We start from the raw sequence: 14908 nt of genomic DNA on the forward strand, positions 1-14908 counted from the left end.
ATTCTCAAAGAAATGAAGTAATGTACAGACAGAGATCATACAATGGATTGTGAAAAATTTACCAGCTGTGTATATGAAACAGAGTATGTCTAAAAACTGCAACAAGGTCAAATCATCAGCAATGCATCATGATCTTCAAAATTCACCTTCATGAATTTCTGAACAATTTCCCGACTAAACTCGTCCATATTGAGAACGAGATGGAATTGCAACACATTTAGAATTTCAACTTCTAATTGATTGAATTCCTTAAAGGTAATTCTTCGATTATCCTCTCGCTTTCGACACAAACTACTGAATAATTTGAAATACGTCTTACTCTTCCAGTAATTGTCTTCATCATACATCTTGCTGGCCAACATGATACAAATACACATGATCGTTTTCAACTCATTTCGATTGAAAGCCGATTCATAACCCTTTTCAGAGCTATTCATTTGATGCTGCCGTAAGAGTGGACTATTACTCATTCGTTCATTTTCCAACAAACGAATGACCTTTTCAAAATATGCCAAACCAACCACAATGACTTTTGGATCGACAATGAGTTTCAAGAAGATCACTTCTACGAATTTTCTCCAATAGATCTCTTCATGTTTCCTCAAAATGATTCCATTCAAATGATGTTGCTGACTCAGCTTGCTATGGTTAGGATGATTGTGTTGAGAACGAGGAGAATAGATACTTCCTTTCATGTCCTTACACAAGAGTTGATTTCTCGATTGATGCAATCGATTCATTTCATTCTCGAGTTCCCACATGGAACAACACAAGAAGGAACTTGTCACGACCGAGAAGATCATTTTGGTGCAGAGCTGAACGACCAAATCAAATTGATCCACTGCCAATTCATTTTCACTTTCGACCAATTTGATGGCAATTTGGAGTTCTTCTAGTCGAGAATTTGTATGGGATGGAGGAGTTGTTGAAACATTCTTGTGGTCAGAACTTGTCGATGGAGGTTGTTGTTTCGCTCGACTCTCAGTAATGATATTCGTATTCATTTCACGTTCTTTCAATAACATGGTATCTAACTTGATCCATTCACCTCTTTCAATCGGCAGGTAATGCAACGATGATTTTCGTTTGTGACCATTCTTTGACGACATTTCATTCGAAACCATTTGAGGAGAATTTCCATTTTGGTGATCACCCATGTTAGACATAGTAAGACAAGCCAACAGAGCGGGTTGCTGGATGGATTTGGTCGCCAACTCCTGTCGCTGGGCTCTCTATTGACAGAACAGTGAACTTGGAAGCTTCAATTTCAAGATTTTTCTTTGCCAGCGTTAAGCCGGTTCTCTACAGAAACTTTTTTTTTTTCGAGGGACATAAATCGTGTCCCTGAAGCCCGGAGTTCACTTTCGCTGGCCAGTCTTGCTATGAGCAGCACCATTCTCACTTTGAGAAAAAGTTGAGGTGGAGGATGGAGCAAGAATTGACAATGACAGTTGTTGCTGCTGTTGTTGTTGTTGTTGCATCATTGTAGATTCATGAATTTTTGTCATGGTACTGCAATCGTGCATTTCTAAATCACCATCTTGATCTTGTAACATTTGAAGATTCTTGGAAATCATTTCCATCGTGTCCTCATCTCCAAACGAAGGTTGTTTCTTCTCATGAAAATGTTGATGAGGATGATGATTTCGTTTTGGATGAGCATTGGATTGCTGTGAATGATGCAAATGATGAGAATGATGATCTGTCATCATGTTCGTATGTTTCATGGTCACATCTTGAGAAGACACACACATGGCATGAGGATTATAACACAAATGTGCAACAGCAGCAGCATTGGAAGGTTGATGCTGTTCCAACAAGGATTTCCTCTTCTTCTCTCGTTGTTCTCTCAATTGATGTGTATATAATTCATGAAGCCTTATTCTCACATTGGAATTACATTTATATGAAGTGGAAAAGTAATGATCGTGTTGAGGAGAGGGAAGCCAACACAATGGGAAGAAGAAGGATGGATGAATGGAAGGCATTTTGTGGATATCAAAGGTTTAATGGGTGCGGATGAGTGGTTTGGTTGCGGTGGTTGTTTGTAACTTTTTTCAATATGAGTAGCAAGAGGGTGTGACACGATGTGGCGAGTTGAGTTTTAAACGATACAAAAAGTCAATGAGATGATGACCGTGTGTGCTGGAGAGAGTAAGTAAATGGATGCGTTGTCTATGTTGTATGAATTTACAAGGAGGTTACAATATCGTGTGTGCGAAGAGAGAAAATGTAAAATTGACAGAAGAAGGATGAGTGAAACAACGATGAATATGACCTTCACGAGAGATGAATGAGTCAAACTCTGTGTTGTCAATGATGACTGAGATGAATTTGGAAATTGTTGTTGTCCAAAAATCGATAAGTCAAGATGATATGGATGCAGAAAATGGATAATGTTGAACACACACTGTGTTAGAGAACAAGAATGGTAATTCGATGATGATGATAGTAAATGGAGAGATGAATAGGTGATCCAATCAAATGCAGCAAATTACAAAATTCTCGGTAATTATTTGGATTGGTTGGAAGTTTGGTATTTGATCTCGTCAATCAACAATGTGTGATGAATATAGTATGAAAAGAGTATAAAAAGGAGTGAAGGATGGATAGGAGGTTAGAAATGGGAGGGTCGGTACTGTCGTATGAATATGAATTTACACACTTCACGTGGTTTGAAAATGTGTGTATTGAGGTGGTAGGGGTGAGAAGGGAATTTCAGTTAGAAGCAAATTCCAATTGGAATGCAATATATGTATTTGTTGTTCTTGAAGTGTGAATCGTAGTATCAGAAACTGTAGTAGTGCAGTTGTAAAGTATTTCGTTATGAATTCAATAATATAATGTGAATATATTGTCGTTTGGCTACTACCCTGATGATCAAACAAGCTTGTTGAACAATTTATTCTAAAAAACCACTGCAAGCACGCTCTCACTCAACAACGGTTTTTTTCGATGAATAATTGTCAAGTCGTGATTGTTGCTGTGTTGCCTTGAAATGCACATTCGTTCAATAAGCTCCAACGCTCAACATGTCTCTGTTCTTGCTCTCAAACACCAAATTTTAGAATTAGTAATGATGGGGGAAAGAAATTAAAATTGCAAATTGTTATAATTGGGAGGGGTGATCACAAGCGTTGAGAGAAGGAAGACTATGAATGGAATCCCTTAAAAAATAGTTTTATGATTTTAATGGACCAATGCTTGTTTCCATTCCTTCCAAATATGGAACTTTTTGGACTTGCTCAGCTTTCATAACAACTATTTGAAAAGTTGTTTATTTGAGAGCTGATTGTTGGTTGTCAGTATACCACTCAAGCTCGAGTCACTTTTAGAGGATCCTGCAGAGGCAATTCTTTGATTTCCATTGCTGATTAAGAGTCCTTGAAGTTTCTTCCGAGTGTTACTCTCATTCATGGATTGGATTTCAACTTTTCGTTGCCAATTGGTGACCTCTTTACGGACTTCATCGAGTTCTGCTTTCATTTTAATGTAGGTGAGAATTTCGGGAACTTTGACTTGTTCGTGCTGGATCACCATTTTCTGATTTCTTCCTGATTCAATGTCCTTGTCCTTGAGTACGAATTCAATTTCTTCCTTCAGTGATTCCAAGTCCTTTCGGTTCTTTTCAATTTCTTTTTGGTACCATTTGGAATCTTGTGTGAGTTTGTTGAGTTTTTCAGTGAGCGCAGAGAGTTTTTGGAGAAGAGCTCCAGTGTTGAGTTTCAACTCGACTAGTTCATTATTCCTCTCATCGATTTTGTTGTTCATTAGACCATTCTCAATTTTGAGCTGATCAAAGTCAGTTTTCGTAAGCTGATCGCCAGATTGCTCTCTTGACTCGAGTTGACCTTTCGATTTGTTTACAATCGCTCGTATTTCACTTATTTTCAATTTCAATTTGTGAATAAGGGTATCCTTTTGTTGTTGCTTATTTTTGAAATACTGTACAATTTTTTCTGCTGCAATGTATTGCGAATAGAGGCCTCCATCTTTGGTGTTCTTTCCATTGTCTCTTGGTTCTACCACCTCTTTTCTAAATTCCAAATGTTCCTTGTCCACTTCCTCAATTTCCAAGTCTGCTTCCTGTACTCGAGCTCGCATGGTTTCAATTTCCTTCTCATAAATTTTGTTTTCCTTCTCTATTGTGTTTCTGAGAATGTCTATTGCTTTAAGGGCAATTTCAATTTTGTTTTCATATGTTAATTGATACTCTTGAACAGCCTGTCTTCGTTTTTTCTTCTTCTTACCAGCTGTATTTGTGGTTCCGCTGCTCACAACACTGCTCGCATCATCACTTGCATCATCAAATGAAGACACTGAAATATTATCCATGGATTTCTTTCGAACGAGGCGGTTCTCAAGAGAGCCCGAAACATCTTGTATAGATTCTGAGGTAAGAGCGCCACCATTGTTTAGTTGTTGTTGTGACTTTTGATTGTTCATTTTCGAAGACTCGTGCTTGCTTTTATCTTGCGAGGCCTGAATAAGGTTACTATTGTTTTGGGTATCTGTTGATGCTCGAACGTTACTAGTATTGATGAATGCTGAGGATGTATTATGATTGTCTTTTTCATTGTTAGAAGCACTTGCAGCTGGAACACCCGATCGCTCCGACATTTTCTTCAAGAATGCTTCATAAATGTACAATTCCTCTTCAACAAATTCATTTTCCTTAATAATTCGTTCGAGAACGTCCTCCATCTCATCAAACTCATAGAGCTCAAAATTTGGCAGATCGGGATATTTTGAAAAATTTTCTCTATTATTCATTAAATTAGATTTTAAACCTAGATTTAGGGATGAATTGTTGGTTGTGTTTTGTTCATCGGATGCGATGTTCTTTGGTGATGATAGGTTATTGGAAATGTTGATCGGAGAAGGTTGAACAAAGGGCGAGGAATTTGAAGAGCTTTTCATAACGGCCACATCTTCATCTTGATAGTCATGAGTGGGAGTGGTCTCTCGACTCGATCCAAGCATGTTCTCCGAAGATGGCATGACTTCGAGGCTCTTTTCAACAACAATTTTTTTTTTAAAATTACAAGTTGCAAATTTTTGGCGGGTTTGTTTCTGAAACAGTTGTCCTTGTCTTTGTAGATGAGTACAACGAACAGTGTAATTCTCTTGGAGCTCCTTTGTCGTCCAACTATGACACAAAGCAACACAAACGCTTATTGTTTTCTAGCGTCCAAATAGAACGCCCGCATGGCGTCCTTGTTTCACTTTAAAATCAAATCCGACCAGCAAAGAACCTGCATTTCAACTGCTAAAAAAATTCTTTGCTTTTGAACACATGTCAACCAATTCTTGCTCTGAGAACATAAATCAGCATGAACAACAACTACAACAACCCAGGATTGCTCCATTGTTTATATCTCATGGAGCTCCCACTCTGTGTATTCAACCAAAACATGCCATGAACGTTTTTCTGAGAGAGAAGTTAGCTCCTCGTTATCAAGAGAAGCCTCCAAAGGCAGTTGTGGTGTTTACTGCTCATTGGGATGTTCATCCTCATGTGGCTATTAGTTTTCATGATTCCAATACAACGTACGAAACAATTCATGACTTTTTTGGATTTCCAAGTGAAATGTAAGTGCTACAGATCATCATGAAGAATCCTTAACATGTATCATGACGAATAACAATGGTACGCTTAATCCCAACATACGAATGTTGCTGTGATATCCTCTTTAAGGTATGATTCATTACAAAGCGAAAGGATCTCCCGAAGTTGCTCTCCGAATTGAACAATTACTTCAACAACATTCCATTCCAACCGGAAGAGAATTCCACCGAGGTCTAGATCATGGAACATGGGTCATTCTTAATTCCCTGTTCCCCGAGGCCAATATTCCTGTCGTTCAATGTTCCATTGATGGACATCAAAGCTCTGTCGAGCATCATTTCCGTATTGGACAAGCAGTAGCTCCATTAGCTCATGAAAATGTATTGGTCATTGGTTCGGGAGTTACTGTTCATAATTTAAGAAAGATGAATTGGAAAGGAGGCGAAAAACAACACGTACAGAAATGGGTCTTTGATTTTGATCAGTGGTTGATCGATCAATTGTTGCAACAACGAAACGTGAAGAATTTGTTTGACTATGAGAAGCTAGCGCCCAATGCAAGGGATGCTGTTCCATCGGAGGATCATTTTGTTCCCTTATTTGTGCCTATGGGAATGGGATTTAGTGGAGAATTCGAGGAAGCAACGACGAAGCGTTTAGAACCACCTTCCATATCGTCCTCCGTTCAACCTCAAGTGTTGGAACGATTTTATGATTTTGGATGTTTGAGTTATTTGGTTATATCATTTTAACAGTGCGATTGGTTCTGAACTGCAATCAGGTTTTGACTGTGAATAACAAATCTAGTTGCAACTGGAAATTCGTTCTTGTAACAACTCAAAAAAATGAAACGAAAGCTTTCTCATCATCATGTTGATCACCATTGCCCTCTTGCTCCAGTAACCAAATACTCGAAACAATCCAAAACCACCCAAGTAGTGAAAATCATTTTAATTGATTTTCATGGATCTGTATCCGATGCAGTGCCAATGATTGAAAGCTACTCTTCTCATGTTCATCAGCTGTTTGAACACTTGAAAAGAAAATTTGAAAATCAATCCAAAGGATACTCCAAATGGTTACAAGCAAAGTTGGAACGGATGATAGATAATTCTCTGTTATGCATATATACCAATGACGATAAGAATGATCTTGAAACAATGATTGAATTCATGAATGACCCGTACTGTGTAATGCAATTGCTACATCATTGTGATGACATGGAATGTTTTCCGATGATCTGGATGATGCAACCCATTGATGTTTCCGAATTATGCGAACAAAATCAAGAATTGATTGGAACTGTCGAATTTTGGAGACCTTTCAAAATGGGCATCTTGAATCTCTTAAAGAACAAAAAATTTCAAGTATTGAAATACATTCCAAAAGAGATTTTATTTGAATGGATGGACGACTTGAAACCAATATTTATCAAACACTATAACTTTAGCTTCATATTTGAAGTTGATGATGCAGATGAAGCAAAGAAAGTACTTTGTGAGGATGGTTGCTATTTATTTCAACTTTCAGACAGGTTAAGAGACAATGAAGAAATTGTGAAACATGCTATTAATGCAAAGCATGTCAATTTATACATGGCCTCTGAACGACTGCAGCATGATTTTGCCTTCTTACTCAGTGTCGTTCGATCAAATCCTGAGACATTTTCAAAAATTCCACAAGAATTTAGGAATGATAAGGAGTTTGTTCTTGAGTTACTCAACACTTCAATGACGAGTCTTGATGGAACAATTGAGCAAGATTTAATTCAAACATGTATTCCAGAAGTTTACGTTTGGGTGCCGCAAAGCGTTCGTGACGAAATACCAATGGAGATTATAATGAAGGTTTATCAACAATTATTTCTCAAAGATGAAGCAGGTGATTTTATGAAAAACGAACTGTTGAGATCAGTGATACAAATGCTGTGCGAATTACCAGATGAATATTATCAAGCACACCAAAAGTATCAACGAAATTTAACAGAGCAAGGATGCTTTGTACATTCATTATTCGACAAATGTCACATCCATCATATCATCCAACAGGATGAGGAATTTGCGAATATTGTTGAACAAGTCATGACACGACTTTACAAAGGTTATGATCAAATTTGGATAGAACAAGAAGAGGCGTTTGTTTGGAAACGCAAAGATTTGGAACTCATCATGAAATATGGACCGCTTACTTTGAGAAAGAATAGAAATTTTGTCGTACAAGCTGCCACAAAAAATGTAAAGAGCTTCAAAAATGCTTTATCTGAGTTCCAACACGATCGACAAATTATTTTGACAGTACTCCACAATAGAGGAGATCTATTGAACGAATTGCAGGATTTTTTTATTCCTCAAATGTTGCATGACAAAGAAATGGTGTTGACTGCACTCAAAAGTGAACATCCATGTGCATTTTCAAAACTTCCAGCACACCTCCAAGATGATAGAGATTGCGCGTTGGCAGCACTCTCAAATACAAAAATACCCAATGTCCGTGTGCCTATTCAAACATTCATCAAGAGAAAGGATGTAGAAGTGATCAATGCTGGTCTGAAGAGAAGTGAAATATGGATGGCGTTTCTCCCCGACGATTTCAAAAGCAATAGAGATTTTGTATTGAAATCGCTACACTACCCCGGTGGTGTGTTTGTATTAGATTTTATATCAGAGGAATTGAAACAAGATGCCAATTTCATTTTGGAATGTGTGAAGCAGAATCCACCAAATTTGGAGTTTTTGTTTTCTTTGTTTTCGATCGAGTTGCTTGTTTTGAATTCAGAAATTATTTCTGAATACATGAAACGATGTGGAATTTTATCAAGGAGGATTATGGGTCATGTTTGTAAAACCTTTTTTGACGAGCATGAAGAGTCTAATGATGATGATTTTATACAATGGATGACTAGTTTACAGAATCAGAGGATGGAATATGAATATTTGGGATGCTACATTCCTGAGTCTCGATTGATGAAAGAACCAATCACGTTATTGGAAGTGGAGGATGAAGGAAATTTATTAGAGTGCTCATTCACGCGAGCTTACGATAAGTGGAAGGAATATTTGTTGGGAAATGCAACTTGGGAAATATTTTTCAAGAAGTACTAAGAGTCCACCAGCTCACTTCTTTTGTTTCTTCCTCTTCTTCTTTTTACTCACCGGAATAGGCTGAACGGTGCACTCTGGAAACCACCCAAGCTCGTGACCAACAAACAGCAGCGTTGATAGAGTCAACGGTAGAGTGGTCACAAACGAGTAATATTCAAGTGCAATCATGACAAGTGAAGCAGCCATTGAAATTGGGATAAAACTTGCAAATAAATTCGATTGAAATCTCTGCGGTTCATACTTTCGTAATGGCCAAGCATTCCATATCATAAATGCAATGGATTCGTAAACTCCGTCAAGCACCAACGGCAAGACAATCATCACCTTGTTCGTGAAACCTAAAAAAGCGTACATGGCCACACTACTGCAATAAGCTATACTACTCCGCTGCATGATGGGGTCAGTGTCTGAATATGAGTCGAAACATGAGATGACCACCAGTAAAAAAGCTGCAATGACATGAATGGGCATTAATTGAATGAAAATACGAGTGGGAAAAAGAAATTGCCATTTCGGTACTGAGATTTCATCTTTGGAAAAGGAAAGGTATAACATGTTTCTAAATCCAATCCATGAGGATGAAATCCATAACAGTAGCAGTAGTGCAAGCAACAGTTCAGGCGCTCCCCTTCCATTAATTTTTGAATCCACCATTTCAATAAACACATTCATCATGGCAACACCAATCAACATAAAAGGAGTTGACAAGAAATACGGCATCCACCATAAACCACTCTCCAAGTACTGATCCTCAGAGGGTATGCTTCCGTACCATCCAATTCCAATATTCAGAGCTAGTACAATCAAAACTATCACCGCCATATAGAGGTGTGTGGAATATTGGTAAAATTGGAATTTCTTTTGAGTCAAATACTGCTTAATCAACTGGTTTCTTCGAATATTTTCTTGTTGCTTTTTTGAATATTGTAAATAGTCCATAAATTGTTGTTTACAAACGAGAATGGGTCGTTTCATTAACTTCACAAGATTATATGCACCTTGATGAGGAGATTGGATGGAATCTGCTGTGTGTACCTTATCCGTCATCATTAAAGCCGTCTGTTGTTGTTTCTGCGTGAAGGACTTTTCCGAACACTGATACGCCAACGAATAGCTGGATCGTCCTCTCGAAACATGCAATGGAGAGGTATGGTCAAAATATTTACATAGAAGAAACCCCAATCCATGATTCCATGATGATGATGATGAACAAATTTGTGGATTGTGTGAGGATGATTGAATTAGGCCAATCTTCTTTTTCCGAATCATGGGATTCAAATGTTGTTGGATCAGAAAAGCAGGAGAGACTTGGAACCAAACATACCAACAAGAAGGCTCCTCATTCAAGACATGAGCCCATTGTTTACAAACATGAGAGTATTGAACCAAATGAAACGGACTGATACCTCCGAATTGAAAGATTTCAAAGAGTAGTTCATTGGGGAGAGAAGTAATGTGAGTGGTTGTGTTGGTGGTCGTTATGGTCATGCTTTCATGGAGGTAGATGTTTGGATCAAAACATTGTGGTTGTTCTAACACGTGTTTTCTACGAGCTCGAGGTTTATGGGTCATGCTGCATGGTTCAATTTTTTTGATTTACTGATCTTTTGGAACTCAAAAAAATGAAGCAACCACATTCCGTTTCAGAATCCAATCTCGGAAATTTGAAAATTATTTTAATGGATTTTCATCATCATGAATCACCACTCTCCTTGAATGCCTTGGATGATTCTTTAAATGTTGGAAATTTATCTTTGATATACCGATTATTCGAATTGTTGAAAAGAAAATTTGAAAATCAAGGCAAAGGCTTTTCCAAATGGTTACAAGCCAGAGAGAAATGGTTGAAAGATTTGGGTATCGATGATAGTTATTGTGATATCAGCATTGAATTCATGAATGATCGAGAGTGTGCAACGAAATTTCTAAATCATTATGATGACTTTCATTTCCCGGTTCGCTGGATGGTACAACACATCAACCTATCAGAATTGTGTGAAAAAAATCACGAATGGATTGAACATGTTGAATTTTGGAGACCGTTCAAAACGGGCATCATGAATCTCTTAAAGAACAAAAAATTGCAAGTGTTGCAACATATTCCAAAAGAGATGTTATTTGAGTGGATTGATGACTTGTCATCAATATTTAACAAGTACTTTAGATTCAGTTTCATACGTTATATTGATGAAGCAAAAAAAGCACTTTCTGAAGGGTGTTGCTTATCTCAACTCTCAGCCATGTTAAGAGACCATGAAGAAATTGTGAAACATGCTGTTAACACTAACTCATACAACATGTTACACGCTTCTGGACGATTAAAACATGACAGAAAATTTTGTATGGATACAGTTCGATCAAATCCCCTCGCATTTCTAACAATTCCAGAAGAATTTAAGAATGACAAGGAGTTTGTTCTTGAATTACTAGATACTCCTATCACGATTCTTGATGGAAAAATTGAACAAGATTTAATTCAAACATATACTCCTGAAGTTTATATACTGGCACCGGAAAGCATGAGAGATGAGATACCAATAGAAATCAAAATGAAGGTTTATCAACAGTTATTTCTCAAAGATGTAACGATTGATTATATTCATATTCAAGACGCAATCATGAAACAAGCGTTTCGAACGCTACACGAATTATCAGATGACCAATATTTTGAAGCACATAAGAATTGTCAACGCCATCCATCACACCAAGGCTGGTTTATAGATACAACATTTCGCTTGTTTCGATATCGTCACACTCTCCAACAAGACGAGGAATTTGCGAGCATTGTTGAGCAAGCTATGACAAGATTTTACAAAAATTTTGATCAACTTTGGATGGAAGATGAAGAAGTGTTTTTGCGTCGTAAAGATTTGGCGATCATTTTGGAATATGGTCCACTAGCTTTGAGAAAGAACAGAAATTTTGTTTTTCAAGTTGTGAAACGAGATGCATGTAATCTATATTACGTGTTGCCTGAGTTTAGAAATGATCGACAAATTGTGTTGGAAGCAGTTCGCAACAGAGGATATTTATTGTATCAATTACTAGATCCTTCGCACTTTGTAGTTACCGCTGAACTTCGTGATGACAAAGAAGTAGTGTTGGCTGCTCTCCATAGTCCAAATCCTTGCCTTTTTGATGACATCCCACAATACCTTCAAGATGACAGTGATTGCTTGCTGGCAATACGAGTACATGCACTTCATAATGCATCACAACATTTGAAACAAGATGCCAACTTTATTTTGAAAACTGTGAAACAGAACCCACGATATTTAGAGAATATATTTTCATATAACCATGTTATTTTGAATTCTGAAATAATTTCTGAATATATGAAACGGTGTGGAATAATCACAGACGATGTTATAGATCATCTATCCGAAAAATGTTTTAATGGACTCGATGTGCGTAATGTTTCATTTGATGAAGGTGTAAAATTATTTCAGAATTTTCTAAATCGGAGAATGGAATTTGCATATTTTGGATGTTACATTCCTGAATCTTATTTATTGAAAGAACCAATTAAGTTAATTGAAGTAGATGATGAAATTGATTATGCATTTGATTGGTGGAAGGAACATTTATTTCGAGTGATTCAAGAATACGCACATACTAGTTAAAAATTATTTTAAACTGTTGACTTTCGCTTTGGTATTTGACTAAAGAAAATTCGGTAAAAAATATTAATATTAGCTTCTTTGTTTACAATATAAACTTTCGTAAGTCCTTGTCAGTCCTTACTACAATTTAATTAAACAACAGCTACTCGTTCAGAAGCTTGAGTCTTACTAAATCTAAAGACCCAGCTGTTGGGAGACATTTCTTTCTCCTGAGAATTCTGAACGAAAATATCTGTCAACAGCATTAGAAGACCAGTCACCTATGGCCTTAATTGCCGCTTCTGAGAATTTGGCGAAACTAGCTTCGGTTGCTCCACCAATACGCAGTGAGTGAGATGAATATTTTCCATCTTCTCCGATCCAAATTGCAATCTGTTTCAAAATCCATGAAACTTCCACTGTATTCATTTCTGAAGAGGATACCAATTATCATTAAAGCTGTGTACATAACAAAGTTCTTGTTTGAGACAAAAGAGCTACCGACATTAATCCACTTCTTGACCACCGTATTCTTTCTCTCTCCGAATCGCAAAACTTGCAGCTCTACAATAAAAAACCGTTAAAAAGTTTGGACTTGCCGGGTATCGATCCCGGTACCTCTTCCATGCTAAAGAAGCGCTCTACCATGTGAGCTACAAGCCCTTATATATCATAACTTATCTAATGCTGATGAAAGATCTGAAAATAAATTACTAATTACTCTAGAGTATTAGGGTTAATGGAGAACTGATAAGATTCCGGTTTATGCGGAAAGGAAGGGGGAAACAAAGGCATTTTTGATTGGGGGAAATGTTTTCAGAAAAACCGGAATATTATAAGTTCTCTGATGCCGAAAATTTGTAAGAAAGGCTTAGATTAAAAAAAAAATGAAACGATTGAACCAGCTTGAAACTACAAACTGTCGCAAGGAACTCAAACGGATCGAAGAACATGGTAAAGGGTTGCACGATATTCCAAAACAAAATGAGTCATTGCCTACATATATTTGCTTTGGAAAATATAAGTTGGAATTTAAGAAAACCAATCAAGGAATGAAATTAGAGGACGAATGTTTGGACTCTTTTCATAAATCAAAACGTCCTCCTGGACTTGGTGGTTCATTCCGTTGTGGGGTTGAATATTCGGAAATGATTCCTCCAAAGTTGCATGGAGATTTTCAAGAAAGATTTATCATTAATATTGTGCAAATAATGGATGAGTATTATTTATTGCTTTTTGATCTTTGGAAAGAATGTTGGATAGATCAATCGAAGTCTAAACTAATGCTAAATGTTGTTGACGAGCCTGTATTTGGAATTTTCTTTTTTGAAAATAATTCTCCTTACTTTTTACTTCTTCACTCTTCAGATAATTCCGGTATACGGGGTGAAATATTTGAGATTGATTTTGTTTCGAAAACAATCACACCTTACAAACGAGTACAAGTGGATATACATCACCATGGTCATTGTAACGCTGCTTATAGTGATTTTATAAGAGTCCATTCTACCTTGTTTAATCTCGGAAGAGCTACAAAATGTAATGTGAAACATGTTGAGAAAATTACATGTACAGATCTTTCTATAGATTATATGAAAGTGTATGGACATTCAATGCCTACCATCAATGGTTCTCTTTTATGGGCCTACAATGAAAAAGAACAGTGTGGATGCATTGTTTCATATGGTGGATTGGCACAATTTCAATGTGACGGTCGTATGAAGTGTATTGCAAGCGATAATATTGTTAGGGTCGATTTCCAGAAAGAAACGGACACACAAGGTATTTCCTATCAAGTCGCTTGTTTGCCATTTGAAAATTGGATTAATGTACTCTCTTTTAGCCCTCCAGCAGCTCAATGGAATGCAGTGGGTTTGATTGGAGGACAATATCTTGTAAGTCTTGGAGGTACATACAAGGCCATGAAAGTGGAGACTCGTAATTTGTGTCTTTTCGATTGTGATCTTCAAACGTGGGTAGGAGTGTTAGAACCAGCTCAAGATCGATTGACCGGTATTTATTCAGAAGACGAGCATGAAGAATTGATACGAGTATTGAGATTGAATGGCAAGCTATTTTATTTGAAGCCTAGCAATAAGCTCATCTATTTTGGAGGAACAAGAAGATTCATTTCAGCTTTCTATGCTGATTTACACTTGATCCAAAATTTGGGATTTTATGAAATCAAGCTTCCTCCGTCTATTCTTCGACCTTCATTGGTTTTTACGTTCCCATGGTCGAACTTTTATGATGTGGAAATTATGGTTCAATGACCAACAATTAACTTATGGCATTACAGTAAGGCGAACCAAATCCAGGTCTGATTTTATTGAAATTCGGTTCAAAATGTTTCGTCCAATGACTTGCCTTCCAATAATTGTTGAATGGTAAATTCTCCGTCCAAAGACTCAAAAGCTTTCACATGAATACATTCCGAATCACTCACTTGAATTCTCAATTTATGATTCACACCTGCCACCACTTGCACCTCATGAGATACAACCTTGAAACAATCGGAGCAATGTTTCATATTCAGTTTTTCGGAAATGAGTGGCTTGATCATCTCTAAAACTCGTTGTTTCTCCTCTTGAGAAGCGCTCATAAATCCTCCAGCCATTTGGTTTTGATATTTTCGT

General features: G+C 37.1%; 9 protein-coding genes across 9 annotated transcripts; 4 read left to right on the forward strand and 5 right to left on the reverse strand.

Annotated features, from left to right (window-relative positions):
- Positions 1–107: 107 nt before the first annotated feature.
- On the reverse strand, positions 108–1166 carry C9374_003562 (uncharacterized protein; the record flags this gene model as incomplete). The annotated part of the gene is made up of 1 exon (XM_044693104.1): positions 108–1166. One exon carries the CDS (start codon positions 1164–1166, stop codon positions 108–110), a length of 1059 nt encoding a protein of 352 aa, XP_044555692.1.
- Positions 1167–1358: 192 nt separating this feature from the next.
- On the reverse strand, positions 1359–1988 carry C9374_003563 (uncharacterized protein; the record flags this gene model as incomplete). The annotated part of the gene is made up of 1 exon (XM_044693105.1): positions 1359–1988. One exon carries the CDS (start codon positions 1986–1988, stop codon positions 1359–1361), a length of 630 nt encoding a protein of 209 aa, XP_044555693.1.
- Positions 1989–3261: 1273 nt separating this feature from the next.
- C9374_003564 (uncharacterized protein) lies at positions 3262–5001 on the reverse strand (the record flags this gene model as incomplete). The annotated part of the gene is made up of 1 exon (XM_044693106.1): positions 3262–5001. One exon carries the CDS (start codon positions 4999–5001, stop codon positions 3262–3264), a length of 1740 nt encoding a protein of 579 aa, XP_044555694.1.
- Positions 5002–5700: 699 nt separating this feature from the next.
- C9374_003565 (uncharacterized protein) lies at positions 5701–6321 on the forward strand (the record flags this gene model as incomplete). Its single annotated transcript, XM_044693107.1, has 1 exon — positions 5701–6321. The coding sequence occupies one exon, from the start codon at positions 5701–5703 to the stop codon at positions 6319–6321; it is 621 nt and encodes a 206-aa protein (XP_044555695.1).
- Positions 6322–6414: 93 nt separating this feature from the next.
- On the forward strand, positions 6415–8670 carry C9374_003566 (uncharacterized protein; the record flags this gene model as incomplete). The annotated part of the gene is made up of 1 exon (XM_044693108.1): positions 6415–8670. The coding sequence occupies one exon, from the start codon at positions 6415–6417 to the stop codon at positions 8668–8670; it is 2256 nt and encodes a 751-aa protein (XP_044555696.1).
- A 12-nt stretch (positions 8671–8682) lies between these two features.
- C9374_003567 (uncharacterized protein) lies at positions 8683–10242 on the reverse strand (the record flags this gene model as incomplete). Its single annotated transcript, XM_044693109.1, has 1 exon — positions 8683–10242. One exon carries the CDS (start codon positions 10240–10242, stop codon positions 8683–8685), a length of 1560 nt encoding a protein of 519 aa, XP_044555697.1.
- Positions 10243–10292: 50 nt separating this feature from the next.
- Positions 10293–12293, forward strand: C9374_003568 (uncharacterized protein; the record flags this gene model as incomplete). The annotated part of the gene is made up of 1 exon (XM_044693110.1): positions 10293–12293. The coding sequence occupies one exon, from the start codon at positions 10293–10295 to the stop codon at positions 12291–12293; it is 2001 nt and encodes a 666-aa protein (XP_044555698.1).
- Positions 12294–13159: 866 nt separating this feature from the next.
- C9374_003569 (uncharacterized protein) lies at positions 13160–14545 on the forward strand (the record flags this gene model as incomplete). The annotated part of the gene is made up of 1 exon (XM_044693111.1): positions 13160–14545. The coding sequence occupies one exon, from the start codon at positions 13160–13162 to the stop codon at positions 14543–14545; it is 1386 nt and encodes a 461-aa protein (XP_044555699.1).
- Positions 14546–14613: 68 nt separating this feature from the next.
- C9374_003570 (uncharacterized protein) lies at positions 14614–14889 on the reverse strand (the record flags this gene model as incomplete). Its single annotated transcript, XM_044693113.1, has 1 exon — positions 14614–14889. One exon carries the CDS (start codon positions 14887–14889, stop codon positions 14614–14616), a length of 276 nt encoding a protein of 91 aa, XP_044555700.1.
- Positions 14890–14908: the final 19 nt, after the last annotated feature.

This window comes from Naegleria lovaniensis (genome assembly GCF_003324165.1).
Source record: "Naegleria lovaniensis strain ATCC 30569 chromosome Unknown tig001, whole genome shotgun sequence".
In the NCBI taxonomy this organism is placed as follows: domain Eukaryota; phylum Heterolobosea; class Eutetramitea; order Acrasida; family Naegleriidae; genus Naegleria; species Naegleria lovaniensis.